The sequence below is a fragment of the Rhododendron vialii genome, chromosome 1a (assembly GCF_030253575.1).
Source record: "Rhododendron vialii isolate Sample 1 chromosome 1a, ASM3025357v1".
Taxonomy (NCBI): Eukaryota; Viridiplantae; Streptophyta; class Magnoliopsida; order Ericales; family Ericaceae; genus Rhododendron; species Rhododendron vialii.
The window spans coordinates 37,510,954-37,536,762 of record NC_080557.1 but is presented as its reverse complement, the minus strand read 5'-3'; the positions used below and the strand labels follow the sequence as shown (position 1 = coordinate 37,536,762).

General features: G+C 38.6%; 2 protein-coding genes and 1 long non-coding RNA gene across 8 annotated transcripts; 2 read left to right on the top strand and 1 right to left on the bottom strand.

The window, feature by feature from the left end:
• Positions 1-656: 656 nt before the first annotated feature.
• LOC131299272 (uncharacterized) lies at positions 657-8,868 on the bottom strand. 6 transcript variants are annotated; one of them, XR_009190752.1, is made up of 10 exons: positions 8,515-8,868; positions 7,361-8,432; positions 6,613-7,280; positions 6,404-6,520; positions 5,701-6,333; positions 4,504-4,617; positions 4,242-4,411; positions 2,891-2,960; positions 1,430-1,636; positions 657-829 (listed from the first exon to the last, which is right to left on the bottom strand). It is a non-coding gene; the product is annotated as an uncharacterized LOC131299272 (long non-coding RNA). The 6 variants fall into 6 exon arrangements; XR_009190783.1 differs by having other exon boundaries at positions 658-829; positions 5,701-5,867; positions 6,123-6,333; positions 7,361-8,868; XR_009190698.1 differs by having other exon boundaries at positions 658-829; positions 6,613-7,070; positions 7,182-7,280; positions 7,361-8,868.
• A 1,063-nt stretch (positions 8,869-9,931) lies between these two features.
• On the top strand, positions 9,932-16,842 carry LOC131299192 (rhodanese-like/PpiC domain-containing protein 12, chloroplastic). The gene is made up of 8 exons (XM_058324837.1): positions 9,932-10,280; positions 11,758-11,874; positions 12,092-12,183; positions 12,481-12,581; positions 12,676-12,786; positions 13,296-13,404; positions 15,931-15,981; positions 16,426-16,842. Exons 1-8 carry the CDS (start codon positions 10,031-10,033, stop codon positions 16,504-16,506), a joined length of 912 nt encoding a protein of 303 aa, XP_058180820.1. The 5' UTR covers positions 9,932-10,030; the 3' UTR covers positions 16,507-16,842.
• A 1,571-nt stretch (positions 16,843-18,413) lies between these two features.
• Positions 18,414-22,840, top strand: LOC131299046 (calcium-dependent protein kinase 17-like). The gene is made up of 9 exons (XM_058324619.1): positions 18,414-18,999; positions 19,755-20,048; positions 20,221-20,364; positions 20,508-20,660; positions 20,766-20,881; positions 21,771-21,938; positions 22,025-22,152; positions 22,302-22,401; positions 22,554-22,840. Exons 1-9 carry the CDS (start codon positions 18,597-18,599, stop codon positions 22,650-22,652), a joined length of 1,605 nt encoding a protein of 534 aa, XP_058180602.1. The 5' UTR covers positions 18,414-18,596; the 3' UTR covers positions 22,653-22,840.
• Positions 22,841-25,809: the final 2,969 nt, after the last annotated feature.

Genomic DNA, 25,809 nt, shown 5'->3' with positions numbered 1-25,809 from the left:
TACCATTAGTTGGGAAAAAAAAAAAGAAGGGAAACTGAGGTAAGAGATAAACATCACATTTCAAAAACTTTCAAGAAAAAAAACAGTGACTGTTGAAACGAAGTGGCCAAAGAGAGGAGGGGTTGCAGATGAAGAGAAACAACAAAGGGTAGAAGTAGGAGACCCATCTTTATCTTGGGATGTGCGTCCCGAGATGCCTTTGGGCACGAACATAGAAATAGAAATAATACAGAGACTTCAAGAAAATGATTTCCATGCTGTAAGAATATATACTATCGACTTGTAAAAAATTTCGTACTCATTTGTTTCTCTTTCCTTTTTCATTTTATATACTATTATGCAAATCGGGACGGTTCAAAAAAACACCCAAAATCTCAATCTCATAGTTACTGATCGAATTTTTATGATCCGAACCGTTCAATATGTGCAGAATGTGATTTTAAGGATGCCCGCGAGAAACTAGCAAAAAAAATGACCGGAATAGGCTTGATTTGAGCAGTTTTTATTTGAACCGTTCAAAACTGTTCGGATCAAACACTTTCCGGTCATTTTTTTTGCTAATTTCTTAAGGTACCCTTAAAATCATGTTCTGATCACATTGAGCGGCTCGGATTATCAAAATTTAATCGGGAACTATGAGGTTTTTTTAGGTGTTTTTTTGGGTGTCTTCAGAACCGCCCGTATGCAAATATATCTTTCCTTTTCTTCAATAAAAGGTTGTGAAGTTGTTCCATCAGCTGAGAGCGTTGTCCCTTGAAGAAGTCGAGAAGTAAGTTTATTCTACCAAAGTGGAAGATGCTGCTGTAGGGTTTCTAGGATAATCCATCACCTGCAAGTTTGCAACCATTGTGACATTCAGTACCTAATTCTAATGACTAATAGACAGTGTAGAGGCCACTGCGACATGGGCACAAGTCAAATGGCTACCGACTGCATCTTTTTTCTTCGTTTCATCGCTTACCTCAAGGCTGTGTTTAGATAGTTGATTTTGGGGTATAGTAAGGAGAGTGAAACAAAAAGGTAAAGACGAGAGATTACATAGTGAAGAAGCTTTAAATTTTTTGAAAATACTACCCCTGTTTCTTGTTATTTGGTAAATTCACCAACAGGTCCATGATGACTCATGACACAGCCTAAGATATGAAATCTACAAAGAACAGAAGAACCTAAAAATGAAAAGCATAAACTGAACTCAAAACTGGTAGGAGTAACTGCTAAGTAATAGATGGAAACCTACAGTCACTTCAGGAATTTCCTACCAAATTATACCCTATATTTCACCATCTTCTGGAAAAATCAGCCTCTATGCAACTCTAAAAGGCGCTCAACGACAAAGAAAGGTCCACAACTCATGCTCTCCATATTCTTTTTTTTTGCCAAACAAACAACTAATTCAGTGGCAGCCCAAGAAATTTCATCAGTGTCTTACCTCTGACACTCTTGAAGAGGAAGGCATAGACAAAGAATCCACTGCATAAAGCTCATCCATGGATATAGTTGTGGATGCCTCCGTACTTTTAGAATCACTAAAGCTTGCCGAGTCTATGTATTGCGTCTTAGCAAGCTGTTTGCTACTGCTGCCAGAAGTTAACATTGGTCCTGTAATATTCTTCAACTCTGCCCCAAATAAACTTTCCTGCAGCCAAATAGTAAGGTTAAATAAGGAAAGATAAAGACATGTACGCTGAAATATACAAGAACCAGATAGCTCGAAAATTGTAGCCATCAAATTATTACACAGGGGGACTTTGCTAACAAGGTATTACACAAGAAGAGAACTATACTAATGGCTCACTCAAGTAGCGAATGTTATATTTATTGTTCTAGATCCAAATAATTACACCCGTCTAGAAAATAAAAAGGGTTCAGATGCTGACTTATCAAAACAAGCAAAACAAGAGTCTAGATGTTGGGCATGAATTCAACTCAACAAATACTTTTCCCAAATAATTGGGGTCGGCTACATAAATCATGTCCAACCATTCAGCTCCAGCAAGAACGATGCTCTTAGTTATAATGCAAACTAATATTATTCACATCTCATCTCCTACCATTGCCTAAAGGTGGTCTATCTTCCTAACTAGTAGAGTTAAATGTATTCACCATCTACGTGCAAACAATCCAAATCGATCCACCCCACTTTGATTGCCCATCAGTACTATGAAGCATGCTGGTCCATGATGGACTACACGAATAATAAAATTTTAAGGCAAGAGACAAGGGGTGGATGTAAATTTCACTGATATGAATGCAACAATGACTCACTAATCTAGAGGTTCATATAATAACTTCTTAATGAGTCAGAGCAATAGTTTACCAATCAGTTAAGATTCCTTGTGAATGAAAGAATGTGATAGGCATGCAACATCCAAACACGGTCTTCACAAATTGTGCACACCAAAAACAATTTATTCCGATAAACTATAAATAATGCAAACTTTACAGGGGATCAACTTGACCTGGCATTTCATGTAAAAACAACCTTACATTAAAGATGGGAGATGTCATGGTGCTGTGACACAAGAACAGCATCTGAAAGTTTCAAATAGAAGTTCAACTCAACAAATGGAGAACCTGCGGACTGCAGCCCAAGTGGTAAAGGGCGCTAATGACTTAGTTCATGTAGGGAGCTCGACTACCCTGAACCCCCTAATATATAGATGGAGAAAGCAAGACCCGTGGGCGAAGGGAACCCTGTAGTAGTCTATATTGAGTTAAGCTCTTTAGGAACTTTGATGTGGAACTTCATTATCGGAAGGGGAAGATTTTGGATGAAAGACTAGAGAACCAACTGGTAACACAGACAGCATTTTTTCCTGGTTGAAAATCCTGTTGAACCATCTCGAAGAACAAGTAAACACAAACAATAGCTTAATTAGAACGGAAGTACCTCAGTTCTGTGTTTCCTTTCATTGTTAACAAAAGCAAGGGTTGTATCAAAATCTTGCTGAAAATACTTCCTGCAAGCATAAAAAATTTAGATGACATAAGAACATCGCATCCAATTCCATGTTTTCCTGTGCACATAATTATGTCAAGGAATCGACTATGTTCAACTTCACACTAGGGATATTACTAGGCCCCAATTTTTTCCTTTTCTTTTTTTGGCTATGTACTGAGGCCTCACTTCATATCGGTTTAAACTTCCCAAAAGCAACGTCCAATGAAATTTAGAAGCATAAAATGCAGCTTAATAGTGGTTGAGGTTTTTCATTAAGCAGCATGAACAAAAGAATAAGTGTAATATGAAGTGCAACAAGTGTTTTCTGCCATGAGTAACTATATTTTTGACTGAAATCTACTTCCAGTTCACTATGGCATGTTATATCTGACATATTTGAATAATGATTAGAATTTAATCACTAGTCAACAATGTGGGAAGTGGAAATACTTTTGGATACCCAAAAATGCCTCAACGTTTACTCGGTCACATACAGGTGTGCACGGGTCGGGTTTGACCTCGAACTCGAACCGACCATGTCGGGTAATAATATTTCAGGCCCGAAACTGAACCAAACAGGTGGTAAGAACCGTCTGTGAGCCTGATTCTTTACGTCGGGTCGGGTCGGTTTTACCCTTCGTGTCGGGTCGGGTTTGGCCCCACGGATAAGGAATGCACCAACCCTAACCCCAAACCGAAAATTGATTTTTAATAGAAAGTGAACCCGCACCCACTCGAACCACATGCTCGACCCCGCCCGAGACCCTTCGGGTCGGGTTGCGGGTTTTTTGCACACCCCTACCGGGTCACATACTCACAGTAGATATTTTCAAAAGTTCCCTTATTACCACAGGGCACTAGTCAACTTATGATCCATGCCCAAAAAACAAAAAGAGTAAACTCTGACAACACATGCACATGGGAAATCTTTCTTGTACGCTATGATCACATAACAAAAACATAGCTAGATCCAGCACAAGGGAAGTAATGCGCATTTATGACCCCACATTGGCAAAACAAGCTGCATGCAAAAGAAGTACCTAGAATCATAGCAAATAAATTTACACTATCAAACCACCGATCTTCCATGACTACAACAAGTTCCTTAAGGAACCAATTGCAAAACTATTCACCTTTCTTTTAATGGTAGTAAATGTGAAATTTTGAGTGAAAAGAGTGCAAATAGATTCGTCTCTTTAAAAGGAACAATTGTGCACTCAAAAAATGGACTATGAGAACCGCAACGCTGTACACTGTAGATGTGAAAGCTTAGACCAAAGGAAAGGATATTGCAACACACTGTTGAGCTTTATGGTTTTAGACATATCGATAGTGATCACGCAATTCAGAAGGAGAGCTGAACTGCTGCTGACATTGCTGATTTAGTTAATGGTGGAGATCTGCAACTTTCTGCTTCAACCTGGCCACATCTGCTTCGGCAAAAGCAATCTCCTCAAGCTCAGCCCTTGTCTTCATATAGGGAGCAAACCTATGAGAATGTGATGCCAGAGCACCCACAACACAAATCAGAAAATAGGAAAAAATGGACTAGCAATACAGACCTTTGAATCCATCCCATGAGAGCTCAAGAACTGTCCAGAAGACATGCTCTACCCAACCTCCAAAGCAGCACGTAGATCTCTCTCAGCTTGTAGCTGTTCATGTAGTCTCGAAACCTATCATCAACAATCACATGGAAGTCAATGAAGGCAGGCAGACTAAAGTTAATGTCTTGATTCCACTTGAATTATACCTACATAACATATATAGCAGTATTGTAGCATCGGTTTTAAATAGCGCAGTTACGTACGGATATTTGGATGTTCCAATTCTGATACGCATAAATTTGTGGGTGCCACAACCAAATTACTGGCATGTCGGCCGATACAATTGCATATCAGCGTTGTATGACTTGTACGAGTCAGTATTATAAATGTACTCATTCTGCCAGCATACAAAACCCTCAGACCTGATCTAGGTCTCACTTAAACATCCTTTTTCTTCCTGCCCATTGTGCAACACTACATAGTTGGAACACATAGATTGGCCATTTAGAGCTTGAAACCGTAGAGAGCTTAACCTGTCATCCTTCTACTAAAATAGTCTCAACGTTGAACAAACTACGTCATCTCTAATTGTACGCAAAATCTGTACACCATTTTAGCGCCTGAGACACGAAGACGAGGAATTTTCTGAAAAACCTTAATTCCGTCCTATAAACGGGCATTGTTAGTTGCTAAAATGTACTTCACAAACCAGACATCTCGGAGTGTACAGATTCTTACGGAAAGACAGTATATTGAAAAGGACAATTTCAAATTACATCATCTCTTTTAGCTTAGGTTGATCTACCACAATCTTTAAATCATCAGTTATTGCCTTAAAGAAATAGCAACCACATGATTGTCACAAAAGCAAAGAACTTGTGAAGCTCCGGCTGAAAGTCCGAATAAACCACCAAGGCAATTAAACAAAATAAGAATAAAGAAGAGAATATGAGAGAGTCAGAAAAACTAAGTGCAGTTACCTACGGGGCCAAGTAATATTAGAACAACAATTGCGTTGATGTCCAAACGGCACATTAGGAGCAGAAGTTTGAAGGGGAAATGCAAATGATTAAGAGTCAATGGAGATAAAATCTATTCAAATTTTGCCATATTTAAGGGTTAAAAAGACTATACATCTTGCTACAGTCGTGAAGACGACACTTTTCTAGGAATCAGACAAAAGATATTGCTACAGTGAAAGTAAAATATTACCTCCTTTGCAATCCTATTTGCATCTGCTCCTGCACCGGGTTTTTCAACTGAGACAAAGGTATAATCCGTGACTCTGTTCACCATATCAGTATTACAGTTAATAATAACCGAGATCAGTGGAAGTGTTTTCTGTTCCGAAAGAAGTCTTCACCATTTCCCGCTTTCTACTGTAATAAGACAAGTAATAATTAGAAAGAGTCTATAGTATAACGTAATTCCACTTGCCTTCCATTCCGATGTCAAGAATGTTGTGCAGGAAAGTTATTTCGGGAAAGTAAACTAAAACGAAGGCAAAATGGAATCCGTATTTCTTGTGTGCATTGGAGAAAAGGATATTGAAATATTGTTGTTGGGCTTGTGGGACAGTATTAACTAAAAAATATGATGCCAACTCTGACAACTTATGAAGTAAAAGACTTTACACTACTTCCGTTTCTCCTCAACAAAGTTGAACTAGGCCTGAAGGTAACCAATACGACCGATAGCTGAAGAAATGATAAGGCATAATGGACTTTAAAAGTATCTTTGGGGCTGGGAGCACACGGCCTTCAAAACTTGGGAGAAGTTGTTATTGATTGAAATGCCACAAGAACGCAGCATCGGCTCTGCATCGTAATTGTTGACTTTAAGAGCCTGTCAAAACCAACAGAGACCTAGCAGAGGATAAGGATAAAGAGACAAAATATTTGAGGACAAAACTTACATCAGTCAAAACCCTCATCCTTTCTTGTGGCTTCTGTCTTGACTTCTCCACTACAGAAGATATTGGAAAATTTGACAGTGATTTCGTATAGTGTTGCCAGGATACTAACGAGCATAACTAAAACCAGAGCAGCAATGAGAAACCATATAACAAAATGAGATCAAAAGCAGCTTTCCACATAAAGAGAATTACATAATCCATAATTTCACCTCGAGAGGGAAGTAAGTCAGGCGCTTTGGCTTCCTAACATTAATGCATGGTAGATCACCAGAATAATGCAACTCTATATAGCGGTGGTTAACGAAATAATCATACACGGTTACTTCAACAGTTTGAATTTCAACATCCTCATCCTTTCCCTTCTTCAATGAAAACTTTAAGGATTCAACACAGAAGAAAAAAGGTAAATTGACTAGAAACTTTAATCTAGGACCAATAACCAATAATTTACAAACATCTGAGAGAGAATAAACAATGGTCATGCTTTGAATGTGCAGTATAATTGGAAAAACCCTGTTGGTCTATTCATTGTGCCTAAAGGAAGAGGGACTCAATATGGAGGAAGCATACATCTGCCATTGCACGGCTTTTTGCTCAATCCAGATATTGTGTACTCAGTATTGGCGGGATTGGTCCTTATCCTCAAATTCTTTAGGGTGCTTTTTGCCTAATATAAACAAGCGACCACATAGGTTCAACATATTTAAGCAAACGTACATTACATGAACAAGATGAGTCAATACCACAGGAACAACAACAGTGGGCGAAATATTGCTACCTTCGCCCAATCAATTTGGAAGGGGCCGGGGTCCTTCACATTCTGGTTTGCAATAAGGAAATCCACAACCGGCCCAGACTGAATTATCATGGTTGTTATCTGCAAATCAAAAGGTAAGATTGGTGATGTAATAACATATTTGGTCCGTTTGGGCAAGAATGAGCATAGTCCAAATGTACCTATGTTTAGAGACAATCCACCCTGCGTAGTCGGGAAACTAGAGTGGAAACCCCTGCATCTACAAAATTCTTCAGAGCATTGTGAAAAAATGACTGGCGAGCAAGGAGGCAGCCCTTGCAATGTGCCACATTAAGTTAAATGAATATCCAAAGCCGTGTCCGTGTGGTTTGGAGAAGAGGGTCTTGGATGGTCAGACCGGCGTATCCAAGATCCTATTATCTCTGTAACTTCGTGTTTATGAGTTAATGAAACTTTTTTTGCTGATAAAAAAAAAAAATCCAAAGCCGTGCAAAATTATCAAGGATATGAAGATGAATTATTGCTTTCATGCATGCCTCTTGTCTCAAAATGATCTCCAGAATTCTCACAGCCCGTTTGGCTACCTAGGTGAGAAAAGAAAAAGAAAAAAAATGTGTGTGGTTTTCCTTATTAGTGAGAAAAGAAAAGAAAGGAGTGTGTTTCTCACCATCTTATTTAGATGTACAACATATAGGTGAGAAAAGAAAAGGGGAGGATTGTTTTCCCTCGTTTCTATTCCAATTTCCAGCCCTCCATCTCCATTTATACGTACCACCTCTTCTTCAAGGAAAAGGAAAAAAAAAAAACCCTTCACAGCCCTAGTTCCACTGGGTTGCAGCGGTGATGGTGGGCTAAGGACACGAAGTGGTGGTGCGGCGGCGGTGGTTAGGGGACGCGGAGGAGGGGTAAAAACGGGATATTCTCTCTTTCTCTCGAAATCTCACCAAAAATGGTGAGAAACGAAATAGGGGTGGTAAGGGGGTCTGGTCTCCCACCGTTTCTCACCTTTTGTTCAGCCAATCGAGAGAGAGAGAGAGAGAGAGAGAGAGAGAGAGAGAGAGAGAGAGAGAGAGAGAGAGAGAGAGAGAGAGCGTCGGGGCTTCTTGAGAGTTCTCTGATTCTTGACCCCGGAGTGCATTGGCAATCGACTGCATTGGGATTTTGGCTGCTAAGCTAATCTCCACCTTTAAACTAAACGTCGTAGAGTTGTATGGTCTCCGCTGCCTTTTTTGGTCATCGTTGGGGCTTCCAGGGCTTCGATTACCGTTGTTCCTGGAAATACAAACGCATAAAATAAGTAAGTGTCGACATACCCAGAAATGATACAGTACCGAACATGGAAAGAGTACTAAACAAGCTCTTCTTTGGACACGACATCCTCAAGCACAATTGTGCATTCTAGCTAGTTTCTAGGAAGATGACCCAGTGTAATAAACAAACTTTTCTCGCCATCGCACGTTAAAAGTCTTTCTCAGCGAGCTCTGTGTCGAATCTCATGAACTCTGGTGGTGGGTGTGCCGTCGGAGGTGGTCGCTGGAAATGGCGTGGGAGATGAAGAAGTCTGGTGTGGGAGTTGAAGAAAATTTCTGCCAAAATTATTTAAATTTTGAACCAAAACCTTCATGGGATCATTGTCGTCTTCCTTGTACTACAGTTCCTTGCCGATAGCATTTCTGAAGCTAGAACCACAGAGCAATCAATGAGGAAAAAGAAAAGAGATTAAATTATTTAAATTCTTTGCATGATGTGGAATTTTTAATCGTATTCTAGTTTCAGAAAGTCTACACATACAGCAGATCTGTGCACAGATTGTGCACAAATTTTATTGTGGGGCCCACCATGGATTCCACACAAATTATCCGAGCCGTTCATTAAATGTAAAACATTTTTTCAAATGTTCCCGTAAAAAATAAGCTCAATCCAATACCTATAGGTGCTCGATCCAACCATATAACTTTTCATTATTCGAAAATCTGAATGAAAAGTTAAATGGTTGGATGAAGCACCTATTGGTATCGGATTGAGCTTATTTTTTATGCGGACCCTTGAAAAAATGTTTTACATTTAATGAACGGCTCGGATGATTTGTGTGGGACCCGTGGTGAGCCCCACAACGAAATCTGTGCACAATCTGTGCACAGATCTGCTGTGTATGTAGCAGGACTCTTCTAGTTTACCCCATACCTCTTGCATTTTATTCAAAATTTCCTCCAATATTAAATACCAACACAAGAAGATAAGTAAAACAAGTTGTAATTTTTACTTCTTTTCATTTCCCTTTTTCCTGCTCCAAACACACCCTAACGGCCAGTTTGGATGTTAAAGAAAAAACAGGAAAATGAAGAGATACTTCGTTTTGTTATTTTCTTCTACTACATCTTTTCTCCCTAACCCAAAAAAAGGATTGAGAATTTTTTATGATTTTCTCTCTAACTATTTTACACACTTCAATTTTTTTTTCTCCGTTCCAAACAGACTTAGGGTCTTCTGGATAAATAAGCAAATTGACTTAATTTTTAATTTTTATTCAATTTTTTTAATTATTTGTTCAACTCGATGAAAAGAATATAAAAAGTAAAAAATTATAATCCAAACGTAATTTTTTTAATAGATAAAAAAAATTGACTTATTAACTTATTTTTGTGTTTATTTAAAAAAATTTGAATCTCAATTATAATTTTTATTTTTTTAAATTCCTCTCGAGAAAGTAATAATTCATAAAAAAATTAATGAAAAATCAACAAATGCTTTTTTTTTTTTAAAAATAATCCAAACAACCCCTGTTGAATCCTGCGCCTTTCGTCCTTTTCCCCATTTCCACTAAACCCAGAAAACCTTCAAATCAAAACTGGAAAACCCTCTAACCAGCAATGGTAGCTAATCATCTACCAGCAGTTGCAACTCCAACAGCTCTATTTGCTATTAGACACTCTCTGATTCCAACTCTCCACTTCTTATCACTATCATCACCTTCAACCCTTCGGAGATTCTCCTCCTTTGCGCCGTCACAGCCACTTCTACCCTCGTTCCTATCAATACCACATTCAACCACCCATCTTTCCTCTTTCGGGTTGAATCGGGTCCCTGCTATGGTGGGTCATCTTCATCCCAAATGCACAGGTTGGTAATTTTCCCACAACCCATAATTTTTCTTGATAAAGCTTGTTATGCTTACTCATTTTCTACTATGTTTTGTTGTCAATTTGTTTTTATAACCGGTTAGCTTGAGCGCACCTCAACTAATTCCAGGGCCGTAACGACCGGCTAACCCCCAATGGCCCCAAGGTTTGAAATGTTTAGCCTCCATGGCAATGGAAAATCTGTGACCTCGTGGGGAGCACTTTCACAAGACCATGGCAATGGAAAACCCAAGGTTTGGAATGTTTCCCCATGTAATATTGAGATGTTCCAAACCTTAATCTACAAAACAAGGGTTTTGCTTTGCATATCAATCGATAGACATAGAAATGAAGGATGCATATAGATATCTATGATGTAAATATAATAGCAGTTTGTATGGAATCATTAGACAAGCATATCAAACACAAATAAATTTACTAAGGTCTATTTAACCTTCAATGAGGAAGTTGGGATCGAAGACTTGCCTTGCCAATAAAGAACACAACAGAAAACAAAGAAAGGAAAAGATAAATTGAATGCCAACCCACAACTGAGATAAGGAGAGAGAGGGGAAAAGTGATTGGCGGGAGGAGGGAAGTGTTATTGGCGGGAGATAACTTTTCACAAGACAATAAATTCCTACCTTTTTGCAGGATGCACTTTGGGGGGAAGTGAGTCCTGGTGGGAAAAGTATTTTTGTGATTCCCACTATTTTCCTGGTAATTGAACATGTCAAAATTTATGAGAAAGTTGGTTTTTCCCATCCTTTCTTGTCATCTGAACGGGGCCTATATGTTTCAAATTCCAGAAAGAAATAAGCTTGCAAGCTAGAGCTTTTCTCATCCTTTCTTGTCATCTGAACGGGGCCTACATGTTTCAAATTCCAGAAAGAAATTAGCTTGCAAGCTAGAGCAAGTTTTAAGGTGCTTATTCTAAATTCACTCAGGGCCTGTTTATTTGATGAACAACGGGTTAACTATACCACACTCCCGCAGTACCGTATTCCTGAAACTATATACCCGATACATGTTTGACCCAGGCCAAAAAAAATTTTAATCAAAGCACCTGATTTGTGCTCACCTTGGCACAGTGTGCACAGTCCATTCCTTACGTCTTCACCTTATGTGGTATATAAATTGATCCTTTTGCTTGTAGGAGGAAAAAAAGGTAAAGATATAGATATGTTAAATGAAGTTTTTCCTCTCAAATTCTGCAGAACAGGTGTCTTTCCTTTATTATGTTTATGCACGACTGACCCAACTTTTGAAGCTAATATGTAAGCATGATTAACTTTTAAGGGTGTCTTGTAGTTTGCTTAAACATTAATTATTGAAGTTTAAGAAATGCTAGTTAGTAAAGCGCCATTTCGTCTGATTCTTTTTTGTTTTTTTTTCAAAAAATACTTTCATGGTGCAACTTTCTCTGTTTGTTTGTTTCTTGTCTTGTTTAATATTTTCTAGTATGTTATCTTTTTCAGCTTCGTTCAGTGGTGGGAGCAGCTCTGGAGGTAATAAGGAAATACTGGTGCAGCATTTGCTTGTAAAAGAAGATGACCTTAAACTTTTGGTGGAACTTATGAAACGAATTGCGCAAGGTTGGTATCTGAATGAGAGATGATTATCTACTTTAAATTGTTCTATTGCAACTTGTGAGTGTGATTACGACTTTCGCGCTGGAAACTGAATTTGATTAGTGATATTTTGACCTGTAATTTTTTTTACAATAAACCTACTATGATGTGCCTTTTTGCAGTGGAAGTTTTGTTGATTTCTCTTCTCTAATTGATTGTCTTATATTATTCTAACATTTAGGAGAGGATCTTGCTGAGTTGGCTATGGAACACTCAATTTGTCCATCCAAAGAAGAGGGGGGAATGCTTGGTTGGGTGAGAAAGGGTCAGATGGTATGCTATTCAGATAGATCACTTTTATTTTGAGATCTCAATTTGAACTTTCATCTCCCGTTTCTGCCTTTTTCAACCTTATTTTTTAGAGATTTTTTTGTTTGTTGTTTCAAAACAATTGTGTGCTCAAACTAGAATGAGATATTTTACAGGAAAATGGATTTGTAAGATTAAAATGAACTTTTTGGGAGCTTTTAGAGTAGGTTACTTTACTCAACCTTCCACCTTGACTATGGTGCTTTTGTGGCGCTCAACCTTCCACCTTGACTATGGTGCTTTTGTGGCGAAATGTCTCAGGTACCAGAGTTTGAGGAGGCCGCTTTTAACGCACCTGTAAATAAACTTGTAAGATGCAAAACTAAATTTGGATGGCATTTATTACAGGTCCTTTCGGAGAGGTAGTCTCAGTAACCTCTCTGAAGTTGAAATCCTGTGTGATTATAGTAATGCAGGTACTGACTTTCACTCTTATCTTTTTTTGTATGTCCAAAGGGAAGAAGCAATACTTCAAGACATTCCACCAGATGAACTGCATGAAAAAATGCAAGATCCATGTTTCTTTGAAGAGGTTCAACTGATTGATGTTCGAGAACCCGAAGAAGTGTATGCTGATGTTTATGTTTTTTTTTCGATTCTTAGTAACTGGCATTTAAGATTATGTTTCTGCTTTTTGGGTTATTTAAATTCCCAGTTCCAATACCTAAGTGTCCATACCGTCATTAGTCATTGGTGTTGTGTGCTAGTTTCATTACGATAAGCATACCACACAGAAACGGCCCTCGGTAATAACAGTACTTGCTTGTGTGTGGCCTTGGGCCTGCTTATGGAGGAGATATTGGCCACAGGTGGGGGAGTGCTGTCATATAGATAGAGAAGTTACTCCTCTATCTAACAACTCAGGCTTTTGGATGAGACGTAGGTCAAAGAATTAACTATGCTTACTCATAAAAGTTCATCATTCGTCTCTCTTTTGGAAAGGTGGAGAGTGTGTGGCTCATTTTTTTTTCCCTCTCAATTATTTTTCCTGATTGAAAACGATTTGGTCTTCCCCATGATTTGCTAGAGTTTTGATTTCATTCTGTTAATGTTCAGATCACTTTCTTGCATGACAGGGCCCTCGCATCTTTGCCAGGTTTTCAGGTTCTTCCACTCCGTCAATTTGGAAGCTGGGGACCAGAAATTACTACCAAGTTTGATCCACTGAAAGATACCTATGTCCTGGTATGAAAACGTGTTCTTACATAGCGCATAAGATTGTTGTTATTCCTCACTTAAAAGATTGATCACAACCTCTCTATGTTCAGAAGATTAAAGGAGTTCTTTTCAAAGATAAGTATCTAGTATATGTTTGATTGCTCAAATGGGAGAAGTAGTCTTTCATGTAGCCCGTAGGCTTTTTTTAGGAATCTACTATCAGAAGCAAGATGACCTTTCAATGTTCACTCTCACATCTAATCATCCATGTAACTATGCAAGTTAGTAAAGTCACAGAGTGGAATACTACTCTTTCTTTCATCTCACATGCATTTTGAGTCACTTATAAACATAACGTTATATTTCATTATTTATCTTGACATTTTCATTCTCTCATATGTAGTCAGTGTCTTGCATGTGACTATGTGAGTTAACGAGTTAGATACTCTTCCTTTCATCTGGCTTTCATTTTGAGGCAGTTCTAAACATGACATGTTATATTTCGTCCTCTTTCTTGGAAGGGGCTTCTTACTTGTTTAGTGTCCCACTGATCGTTCTTTCATTCTGTTTACTTTGTCGGCTCTTGTCAAATCTCATTTTCGATCAAATCTGATTTAAGGTGTGAAGTTCCTGACAGCAAATAGATTAGGTTTCCCAAACTAGTTGTCCTATCCTCTGCTCTATCCCACTGTTGCCTTAAACATGTTGGTGGTTTCCTTGTCGGAATCTTTTGTCAGGATCTTAGTTACACAATTCGCCAAAAATAGGGTGGCCAACTAGCAATCGAAACGTGGATCAACAAACTAGAGAAGAAATCATGCAAAACTCGTGAACTGTTTTTCGTGATGCGTGAACTACCCATTGTATTATCCGTGCCTTGGCAAATAACGCTATGTCGCTTTGACTACTCTCCACGTGTCACGTTTTATAGCTTTACTTGTACCACGAATACTGTCAACCTATGGTCTAGGCGCTGAGCCGCAGTCTGCGAAATGCAGAGCCTGGCACTGAACCATCTCACAAACGCTTTCAATTTCTTGTCATCTCAGATCAAAAAATTCTCATCATGGTTTTTTTCCCTCTTTTTTTTTTTACCTCGTCATCTTTGTTTTTTCATAACAATAAATTTCTATCAACTAATCCTATTTGTGTATAGATAAAAAAACCAAACACGCCATGTATATAGTTATCTTTAATAACTAATTTAATTACTAAATGTCACTTAATTCAAATGCTCTCAGTTCTAGATCTTTTGAAAATTCACGCTCTCTCACTCTTGCTCAGCGAACTTGACTTAGGTCAGGATGGTTTTAGAAAAACCTTAAACATATGTCTTCGAATTCCAAACTAAATATCCTGAGAGAGAGAGAGAGAGAGAGAGAGAGAGAGAGAGAGAGAGAGAGATTCCTGCGTCTTGGAGTTTAGATACAACTACTGGGGAACATAATACGTACACTGACATGACGAGTTTCAGAAAATCCGGATTCAGCAGTTATTAATACATCTATGATCTATCTATGAAATTCCAATCGCATTGTTCAATTTCTTGACAAAAACAATTCTAAACAATGTTTTAAACCTCCGGAGAACCAGTTGAACGGTGTCAAAACCGCCAAACCGGAAGAGCCGGTCAGGTTTCTTACGATGCAGCTGATCCTTGTCCCTTTATAAAGCAAGTGAGATAGAACTTCCTGGCTTTTCCGATGTGGTATTACTGTATTTCGGTAAAGACTTCCAGAACATGTTGCTTTTTCTTGCTTTCTCATTTAGATTGGCTTTTGAACCCTGGAAATTCTACGTTTCTCTAGTAATTTTTCTTTCAAAACCACGAATTATAGATATAATTAATGAGGTCATGGTTCAATCCCGGTTGAACAGCAGTTGAACAAGTGATCTGTCCACCCAATCACTTTTCCGGTTCATTCCGATTTTCAGATTTCAAAACATTGATTCTAAATATCACATGCAATCACAATAATTAATACATTTTCTATTTATGTCAAGTGGAAATGGAAAGCTACTAGGCTTTGTTTGGATGTAAAGGATGGTAATCTCTCTGTCCTTTGGGTGCTTTCAAGACATGTAAATATGTAATACTCCCTATGAATCTAGGTTAGCTTCTCAAGGAGACATGTCCCCACGGACAATACGGTAATATCATGTTCCTAGACCATATTTAAAAGCTTTACCTTTTTCAAGGAGAGAGTTCTTGAGCAATCGAAAGTTCGAAACGCTTGAGTACGTCAACAAAAAAATCTGTCCTATTCCTGGTAAATGGTAATGGGGCCTTGGTTTGATTCCTGCCTACGCTGCCTTATGCCAACAAAAAAATCTGTCCTATTCCTGGTAAATGGTAATGGGGCCTTGGTTTGATTCCTGCCTACGCTGCCTTATGCCTTGCGAGACTCTTTAAGTACTCCTGGACAATTTAAGAGTTTAGGATTTCAAATGTCTTCATTTGTACACCTTGACTCTGAAATTTATACTAAACAATTGTTGCCTCTTTCGTGACATTCTTTGTGGGAGTACTAACAAGAATCTCTGTACATCCAGTGTCATCATGGCATGCGGTCATTGCAAATCGCTAAGTGGTTGCAGACGCAGGTAAAATAATTCACGTCCATTTTTATTATTTTTTATTTTTTATAACTGGAATTGCATGAGTTGAACTTGTGGATCTGCCCATTGGTTTTACACTTGTGCCGCATGCACTATTCTAGTACACCACTAATTTTCTTCTTCTGAACTTGTTGGTAAACACGAAGAACATTGTATGTGTCAAACTCTTTATGCAAAGTAGGGTTCCAGTTGACTAGCACCTGTTTTCATATGATATGAGTAGAGAATTTTATAGTTGTCTATAGTCTTTGAGATAGTACAAGACAACCTTCAGTACAAGAAATTGTTTGGAATGGTACGTACCCTCCCAGTAAAGAATTCGAACAAAGTTCTTGTCCAGATCTGCAAAATGGACGCTGTTTGAACACGGTTTTCGTTGAAAGATCTTGTCTCCATATTACTTTGGCTGACGTAACTTTGAAATCTCAGGGTTTTAAGAGAGTTTTCAACGTGTCCGGAGGAATTCATGCATATGCTGTCAAAGCTGATCCTTCGGTTCCAACTTACTGAGCTGGATTCTTTCTTTCAAACAACGAAGCGTCTTCTCGTTTTCTGGCTTTTTTCCAAACTTATTTTATGCTCCATTGTCTTCAGTTTCAATTCCTCAGTCTACAGTTTTCCAGTTCCTTTCTGACTTTTAGCAGTTTCTAGAGGAGCAAAGGAGAGATTTGGTGTGCGCCTAAATGTTGCATGGAGAAGGAAATTGTTCTGTTGTTATAGAATTTTGGAGACTAACGGCAATGCCCTGCGTAAAGTTTTACCTGTGAAAGTTGAGCATGGAGTGAATTAAGACTATATTAAGTTGGTAGCATAAGGTTACCACGGCATTTACAGTCTATTTTTGCATGCCTGGCTGGTTGGACTCTAATGCCCTTTCTCTTACGGTAAAGCGACCTCTAGATCTTTGGCTCGCTCTTGTTTCACTGGATTAGAGGCGGCTCTCGATGCTCAAAATCCATTTCCTCCAACAAGTTCTTTTGCTCGCCCTTGATCCAATAACTTTCAAGCAGCTGCTTCTTGCTCTTCTACGATATAGAGCTCAATGACAATACTCTTGCTTTGTTTTAAAAGTACGATATCATCAAAATATTTTAAAATGCAAAATCTCATGTATAATTCTGCCAATTAAAATGGAATCAAGATTCTTTCGTGTGAGGACACCTTGTGTGATGAAAAATCAGACTCGCTAAGAGCATATTTGTTGATTTGAATTGTTCATTTTTTTTGGAAAAACAATTGTTCATTATGTTGATCTAAGCATATCGGTACGGTTAGACTCTTACTGTTGATTGTCTATTTTTCTTCCGCCAAATGTACTTTGTTTAGATGGATGTTAATGTCTGTCGCAAAAAAAAAGATGGATGTTAATGTGTGACCAAGTTTAATCTTTTAAATAAATAAACAGTACTTCAAAAATTTATATGTAAATTGCTCACACAAATAAGACCGTTATAATATGCGTACAATGGCAAAGAGGTTAGAATTGTAAGACACTTCTTACGAATATCTAAATGCTTTTATATATTAAAATACATTTTTGATGGCAAAGAGGTTAGAATTGTAATACACTTCTTACGAATATCTAAATGCTTTTATATATTCAAATACATTTTTCATCTATCGATACACTATTTACACACCCAAGGCTTTGGGGTGAGGGTGCCAGGACACCCCGTTTTGCTTGTAACATCCCACCTACGCTACATAAATGCATCTCAAATTGGGGAATGGTGCTATGCGGTGGTGTGCGCAGTATTGTGCTGTGTATCTTCGAGCTATCGAATGCATGATCCGACGGTTCGGAGGTGTGCAACACGGTGCTGTGCAGCTCACTGCACAGCACCAACCCGAAGTCCATGCATCTCATAGCAACAAAGAGTGGTGCATTAGCACCCTATTGGGCCCAAATCCAATTTCAAAAGAAAACACTATACTGATTGGAGTCTTATATTCAGTCTTCTTAAAATTTTGTGTGGAACCCATTTTAAGTGAATAATCGGAGTCATTCAAAAAAATATTTTTTTAAAAAGTTCTTGTAAAAAATTAACTTATTTGGATATCGGTAAGGACTTAATTAAGTATTTGTCCCTAAATTTAACAAGATAAAAACTAAATAAATCGATCAAATCCTTACCGATAGTAATTGTTCCTCCCTGGATAGTCCATTGATATATGGAGATGAATGCCTTTACTGAAAGACCAACGATTGTGACATTGCTACCGTTTTTGGCAAGATGACAGCTTTTTTGCCTTCACCTTAACTGCTTTGGAGGAGGGCAAAATGATAATTTCTCGTCATAACTGCAATATCCTTTCTTTCACCAAAATCCAAAAAGCCGTTTGTTTCCCGGGAAATCCTCCCAACCTCTACCCTCTTGTTTTCCAAAAACACACCGAAAAAAAAAAAAAAAAAAGTTCAACCCAATTTCAAATACTTCCTACATTTTCTCTCTCTAACCCATCTCCTCTGCAGCCCCTCTGCAACCCCCCGTTGCTACTTTTTCCAATCCCCCTCGTCCATCTCTCTCATGGGTTTCTCTCTATAACCAATCTTTTCACCCCACCCTCTGTCTCTCTCTCTTTCTAGCTCTTTTCACCCAATGGGCAACTTCTGCTCCCGCAGCAACGCGGACACGAACACGAGCACTGATAAAATTGGATCAGAATCCCAAGGCGCCCAAAACGAGGTCACGGAGGGTGGTCCGTCCACGACCCCGCCGAGAACTGCCACGCCGCCTTCCGCCTCCCCGAACCCTTCCTCCAAGAAGCCTACCAAGCAGGCCCCTATCGGGCCGGTCTTGGGCCGGCCCATGGAAGACGTCCGGTCGGTGTACACGATAGGGAAGGAGCTGGGGAGGGGGCAGTTTGGGGTGACACATTTGTGTACGGATAAGGCCACGGGCGAGCAGTTTGCTTGCAAAACGATTGCCAAGAGGAAGCTGGTGAATAAGGAGGATATTGAGGATGTGAGGAGGGAAGTCCAGATTATGCACCATTTGACAGGTGCAATATTATTGATCTCTTATTGTCTTACATACATTTGAATTATGTAAGCAGTGCTAAGGATACATATGCCGGGACACGAATGTGTTTGAAGCCGTTTGAATTCACATGATTTTGGCACATCTGTGTCCGAATATGTGACAAGCATCTATGTCTTTCCTATGAAGAATCTCATTTGGAATTCGTGCCAAATTGTGGCGGTGCATACATGTGTATTCTGCGACTCTGGATATACGTGTCCAAAACATTTTCCTACGAAGAATCTCATTTGGAATCGTGCCAAATTGTGAGAGAAGTGTGAGAAAAGATAAGAAAGGAAAATTCTCTGAGTTATTTGGATGACTATAAGAGGCGTGAGAAATAATGAGAAGCAATGGCTAATTAGGAAGAAAAAAAAAGATGATTTTTTATTGGTCTATTTTTGTTTCTCTCTAAATCACACCATATGAGAGAACAACAATCTTTTCTTTTCTTTTCTCTTCCTTTCTTACAATCTGCCCTGCAAATTTTCAAACTGCCCCATTGAAAAAGCACTACTCGGCAACTAAATTGTTAGTCCATCTTTTTTATTTTGGAAAGTACCACATTCTTTGTTCTTTTTCAAAACTCTAACGTCTAATTATTTGTGGGTACGTCTCATTTTAACTTTCCCTCTCATACAAGGATCAAACATATTAAAAAGTGGTACAAAAGAGTATGAAAATGTTTGGTGAATGATTTCTGAAAGAGTTTCCTGGCTCCGCGCCTGTTGACAGGGCAACCGAACATTGTGGAGCTAAAGGGGGAGTACGAGGACAAGCAATCTGTTCATTTGGTGATGGAGTTGTGTGCCGGAGGGGAGCTGTTTGATCGGATAATAGCAAAGGGGCATTACACGGAAAGGGCTGCCGCGTCTCTGCTGAGGACTATTGTGCAGATTGTGCACACTTGCCATTCGATGGGGGTCATCCATCGCGATCTCAAGCCTGAGAACTTCCTTCTGTTGAACAAGCAGGAGGATTCGCCACTCAAAGCTACGGATTTCGGTCTTTCTGTCTTCTTCAAGGAAGGTTATGATCTTATTTTCCTTGATTTTCTGTTAAATTTTTTTTCCCTAGGAAAGAATATGCGCATGTGAAATTTTTGGTAAGCATTTATGTTTTTTGTTTTTTTCTGTTTTACCATTGAGTTGAATACAGTTTTTACCCTTCTAACACTAACAATGCTCAATCCTTATGACAGGAGAGGTTTTCAAAGATATCGTGGGTAGTGCGTATTATATTGCACCCGAAGTCTTGAAGAGAAAATACGGACCAGAGGTCGATATATGGAGCATTGGGGTCATGTTGTACATTCTTCTATGTGGAGTTCCTCCCTTCTGGGCAGGTCATTTTTCTTCCCCAGTGTTTTATATACCCGTGTGATTTTTTTCTTAATTTTTTTTTACCGAAAAAGCTTAGAAAATGTATGCTGGAGATAGATACTTTGAGCTGAGATGACTAACTGATTGATGGGGAAAAAAATGACAGAATCGGAGCAAGGCATTTTCAATGCGATATTGCGCGCCAACGTCGATTTTACAACTGATCCTTGGCCTTCAATTTCACCTGCGGCGAAGGATTTAGTCAGGAAGATGTTGAACTCAGACCCCAAGCAAAGGCTCACAGCAAAACAAGTTCTTTGTAAGTGTGACCACATCTGGCGAGTTCTTGCTTCTATCATGTACATATGTTCGAAACCCATATATCATATCTGTCTTTTCTAAGCAAAGTTAATCACTTATTCAGCTCACCCGTGGATTAAGGAGGATGGAGAAGCACCTGACACACCACTTGACAATGCAGTTTTGGAGAGACTCAAACAATTCAGAGCAATGAATAAGTTCAAGAAAGTTGCTCTTCGGGTATTGAAACCCTCTTCTGTTGAAAACAAGTTGAAATGATTTGCAGTTTGCATTGAACATTGCTATAGTTCTAATAATCCGGGAAATTCTTCTTCATAAGACAATATCGATGGACCACGTTGCATTAGTTGGAATAAGAAGACCATGACTAAGGAATGGGCCTACTGAGCAAATATGTTGCCATTGGAACAACCATGGCACAAACTGAATGGTATTCGGTTAAGATGATCGTATTCTTGCTAGGATGTCTTTTTCCCTCTAATCCTTCGTACATGAGTTTCCTTAGGTTATATTTGGTTCAATGGAATGATCATTACATTGGAAAATACCCTTTCTCATGTTTCCTACACCAACAAAAGAGCGAATAGCTGTTCTAACGGGTATCATCATTTACCAAAATAAGATAATGTGATCATCCATTAAGAAGCCAAGGAGTAATCATTTCATTCTTTCTCATTTCTGGCTGAGATAAAAGTCCCCCCGTATAGTATTCCATTGAGGGCATCACTACATAGAGACAGCATTCTGTTGAGGCGTCATTTTAGATTTTTGTTAGTTTATTACATATCACCATACTGGTATTTTGGTCATTTTTAAGAACAGCGATATTTTGATCGTTTTATTGGAAAAAAGTTGTAGATGCAGTTCTTGGTTCATTTTGAAAACTCCATCATAGGTACCATTCTAGTCTAGATGACATGAATTGGAATGGGAGTTCCTTTCTTGGGCCGTGTCCTACTCACACCAAAGGTAGGAATGGGAGTGACTATTCCCACCCATTGCATGCCGATTACTGAGGCCATTAAAGTCTTGATTGTCTTCCTGTCCAAAATCATTCTGGTGAACCAAACGCGGCCTTATTTTTTTTGTTTTCTTGAAATGGGTGTAGGTTATTGCTGGCTGCCTATCAGAAGAAGAGATCATGGGATTGAAAAAGATGTTCAAAGGCATTGATACCGACAACAGTGGGACAATAACACTAGAGGAGCTGAAGCAAGGACTTGCCAAGCAAGGCACGAAATTGTCCGAATATGAAGTTAAACAGTTGATGGAAGCCGTAAGTTTTCTCTTCTTTTTTCTAAAGTCAATCTCTTGTTCCTCACAGTAGGGCTAAGTTGTTTGATCTAATAATGTCATTATCAGGCCGATGCAGATGGAAACGGGACGATAGACTATGAAGAGTTCATCACAGCGACAATGCACTTGAACAGAATGGATAAAGAAGAGCATCTTTACACCGCGTTCCAATACTTTGACAAGGACCATAGCGGGTAGCTATAAAAACATGGACAACCATGCCAACAACAATCTTAATCATGATTTTTTCCTGGAAAACGAACAGGCTTAATTTAGTTTCTTAGAAAACCACTCTCAGCATTCTAATGTTTTGTGCTTATCGGTGAACTTTTTGTATTGCCAGGTACATCACCATTGAAGAACTAGAGCAAGCTCTCCGTGAGTTTGGAATGAACGACGGAAGGGACATAAAGGAAATCATTTCTGAAGTTGACGCCGATAACGTAAGCAACACTCATAATCCAAGAAAATTGTGTCTTTGTAGGAGGTCATAGGACACGTTTCTTCTCAATTTTTTTGGGGTGTTGATATTTGTGTATGCTTCTGTGCGATGCATAGATTTCACGAGGCGTAATAATGAACTGAATGTTTGCAGGATGGTCGGATAAACTACGACGAATTCGTGGCCATGATGAGAAAAGGCAACCCAGAAGCAGCACAAAACCCCAAGAAACGACGCGATGTATTTCTTTGATTCTGCGTTGCCGGGAGAGCCAATGTGTAAAGAGTACTGTCTTGGTCACCTCAGTGTTATTCAATGGTTGATGGAATGTGAATTGGTTGAGAGCATATATATTTTTAGAAGTTTTCATGAGTTCATGAACTTCTTGTGTACATTACATACTGCAATGAAAGATTGGCAGAGAGGATATGGCTTTACAAGGAAATATGTTTTAAGTGCTAGAGGAATAAACATTGGATCAATAGATGGGTGTAGAATAAGATCATGATTCGCGAAAGTATTCAGACTATAAAAGCACAAGCATTATTAAAGCACCCTCAAAACAGCAAAAACAGAGTTGTTGATGTGTCCCAAAGCAGCACCAGAATAGGACTTTTCAATAAACAGAATAGAAAGGCAATAGGATAACAATTACTCCGTACAACACAAAATAGGGTTGAAATCAAATTCAGTACAACAAAATGGCACAAGAGTTATGCCAAATTCTAATAACAAAATACGGTTGCTTAGTCATTGGACAGCAAGAAGAAGTAGAACAACATGAAGGTGAATCTGTTTATAGAGATAATTGATTGAACAACCTAACAGTTGAGCCACCAGTTGGAGTGCGAAGGCATCTAACCCATCCAACAGACTTCAGTTCCCGGACATCAATAGGGTTGGGTGATTTCTATCTTCTTGGGTAGTAAATGTTCTGCTTTCATTCACACATCTAAAGATACACGTTCCTAGAACTAGAATGAACCAGCATGAACGGTGGCCCAACTTAAAAAAAAAAAAAACTTTAAAAGAGGAAACATTGTCGTATTGCATAATTCCTGCCACTGATGTTATAGCTTCATGTTCTAGTGGCTCTCGTCTCAATAATCACCCATCTTAGATGATGAATATGTAATTTTATATTCCAGGTAACACCAAATCGGACTATTCAGCTTTAGGGGTGAAGATATTGCATACTACAACTAGGGTCCAAAATTTCAACCTGTATACAAGAATCCAAAGCATTTTAGACAACCCATTAAGTACCTCAAACCAAAATGCATATCCGCTTACCTTAACCTGCACCGGGGAATTTCTGAGCAGTCTGAACTCTAAAGGGATCAATAAACAACAAAGGCGCCTAAGTCTGAGTGGTTTTCCTACTTATAGATCACCAGCAAAGTCTCCTTACCATTTGAACAACTAATACCCTGTTTCTGGATTACCGTAGAAATTTTCTACCTCTTAAATTTCCCAACAGACGAAGTAATACTACAATGCAAAATGGAAAGGAAACAGGACCATACTGAAATAATTGTGCACCAATCAGTCAGAAAACACTAAAGTTCAACCGCATGGTTACTAAGATACATTGAACCAAGAAAATAGAATAGAATCCCACTTCCTACATTGCCAGTTTTCTGAATCAAATAGTACCATAAAAGTCCGCAAAATCTTCAAACAGTACAAACTATAAACTTATAGCACCTAAAATGGGTCCTCACGTCAAGGCAGGTATAGAGGAAGTTAATATTGACAGTAAATTAAAATAGAAAACTCAGAAAATCGAACTCTGAGCTGACTAAAAATCTAAACATATATGACATTTATCCTTTAGAGGTTTAGTCTTCTCCTCGGAAAAGACAAATTTTACCATTCGACCATATCCACAATTTGTTTGTTCTTGATACGCAATATGTGTGGTAATGATAGGCACATTATTATACTTAATACTCGAGCCCCGAAGAAGCAACCATGAGATCAACCCCCTAAATTTCAAGAGAATGTGAAGCTTATGTGCTAAGAATATACAAAAAACACATTTGCAGAGCACCGAACTAATTATACTAAAATAGGCAATGTTTTTCAGACTACAATAGCCTACATCGCACCTATAATGACAGTAGAGTCCTACTTTCGTATTCATCATAAGTAATATGAATATGGTGTATCTTGTTCAACCTTTTTCAATTCCATCTACAAATCATACAGTAAAAAATCATTGAGCAAAAAGAATAAAATAGGTGCTAGAGAGTACCTGACAGTACTTCGGGGCCGGGCATGTCCTAATTTGGTGTTGGCGTTTGTTTGCAGCGCAACTCACGCTAACCATCCTAAGTAGGAGCCATGGTGCACCTATTAGCATAAAAGAATAATATAGGTATTGAACTGTGCAATAACTTACTAAGAGTAAGACAGATATGGCCATAATCAACACTATGGAGCAACCAAATAATCAGGCATAAATATGATATGCATAAAAGGGAGTAAAGAAACACAAGTCATATTCAGAGCAGCACTGATCGCAAATAACAATATACGGAAGCAGCCATATGTGCACAACAGAAGCATAAGAGTAATGCGGTTATCTATCATCACATAACTCAACCATGTGTACACAATAGAAAGAAAGTTTTCGTTTCAACTTGTAAACCGACGTATACCCCTTGGAAGTGGTAGAAGTGAATTCCAAAGAAGATGTCTTATGAAACAGCTATGTCACAGGAATGGAGTTGGCCCCAAGCATTCTTCATATCATTTTCTACCACGGTTTTCTTTAATTCCACAGAGTTCAGTTGCACCCACTGGAATGCAAGTTAACTTTCAAGGGATAAACAGGAAGCAGTATTAAACACCCAATAATAAACCCCCATTGCTCATATAGCTAACAAAATGAGTACTAAACTTTAAAACCCATTAAAGGGATAGAAAGGAAGCAGACCTTACTCACGTAGTATCAACTCTGTTTTCAGTTGAAAAACTGAAAAATATGAAGCCATTCAGATGCCTATACCCATTAAAGTGACAAAAAACTTGATCAAGTGGAACCCAATGTATGATGTTTGACATAGTATTAAATGGACCTAGAGCAGAACACTCTCAACGGGTCAAGGTATCAATTCTTCTCTGTGAAATCATAAATACTCAAGCACATAATGAAATCCAAGCCATATATATACACGAACCAGGAGTTTATTAAGGGCTGGATAATATGAGCAACAAATTAAAGTTACACATGCACGATGGCAAGATACGAACAAAAAAGACAAACCAAAAGATCCCGGGAGGTGCCTTTAGTACAACATACCAAAAGTTACAAACCATCAAAAAAGTGTACTTAGTCCTCCAACTATTGAATCAGATTCTATGTTGTCCTTCATTCTAACTTCTGTTAAGTTCGTAAACGGAA

Excerpts from the sequence above, each read along its gene's own strand:
- LOC131299192 (XM_058324837.1), top strand. The coding sequence starts at position 10,031 with ATGGTAGCTAATCATCTACCAGCAGTTGCAACTCCAACAGCTCTATTT. Across the intron at positions 12,184-12,480 it reads GGGTGAGAAAGGGTCAGATG|GTACCAGAGTTTGAGGAGGC; the intron begins GTATGCTATTCA and ends GAAATGTCTCAG. Across the intron at positions 12,582-12,675 it reads TTACAGGTCCTTTCGGAGAG|GGAAGAAGCAATACTTCAAG; the intron begins GTAGTCTCAGTA and ends GTATGTCCAAAG.
- LOC131299046 (XM_058324619.1), top strand. The coding sequence starts at position 18,597 with ATGGGCAACTTCTGCTCCCGCAGCAACGCGGACACGAACACGAGCACT. Across the intron at positions 19,000-19,754 it reads GATTATGCACCATTTGACAG|GGCAACCGAACATTGTGGAG; the intron begins GTGCAATATTAT and ends GCCTGTTGACAG. Across the intron at positions 22,153-22,301 it reads TTTGACAAGGACCATAGCGG|GTACATCACCATTGAAGAAC; the intron begins GTAGCTATAAAA and ends TTGTATTGCCAG.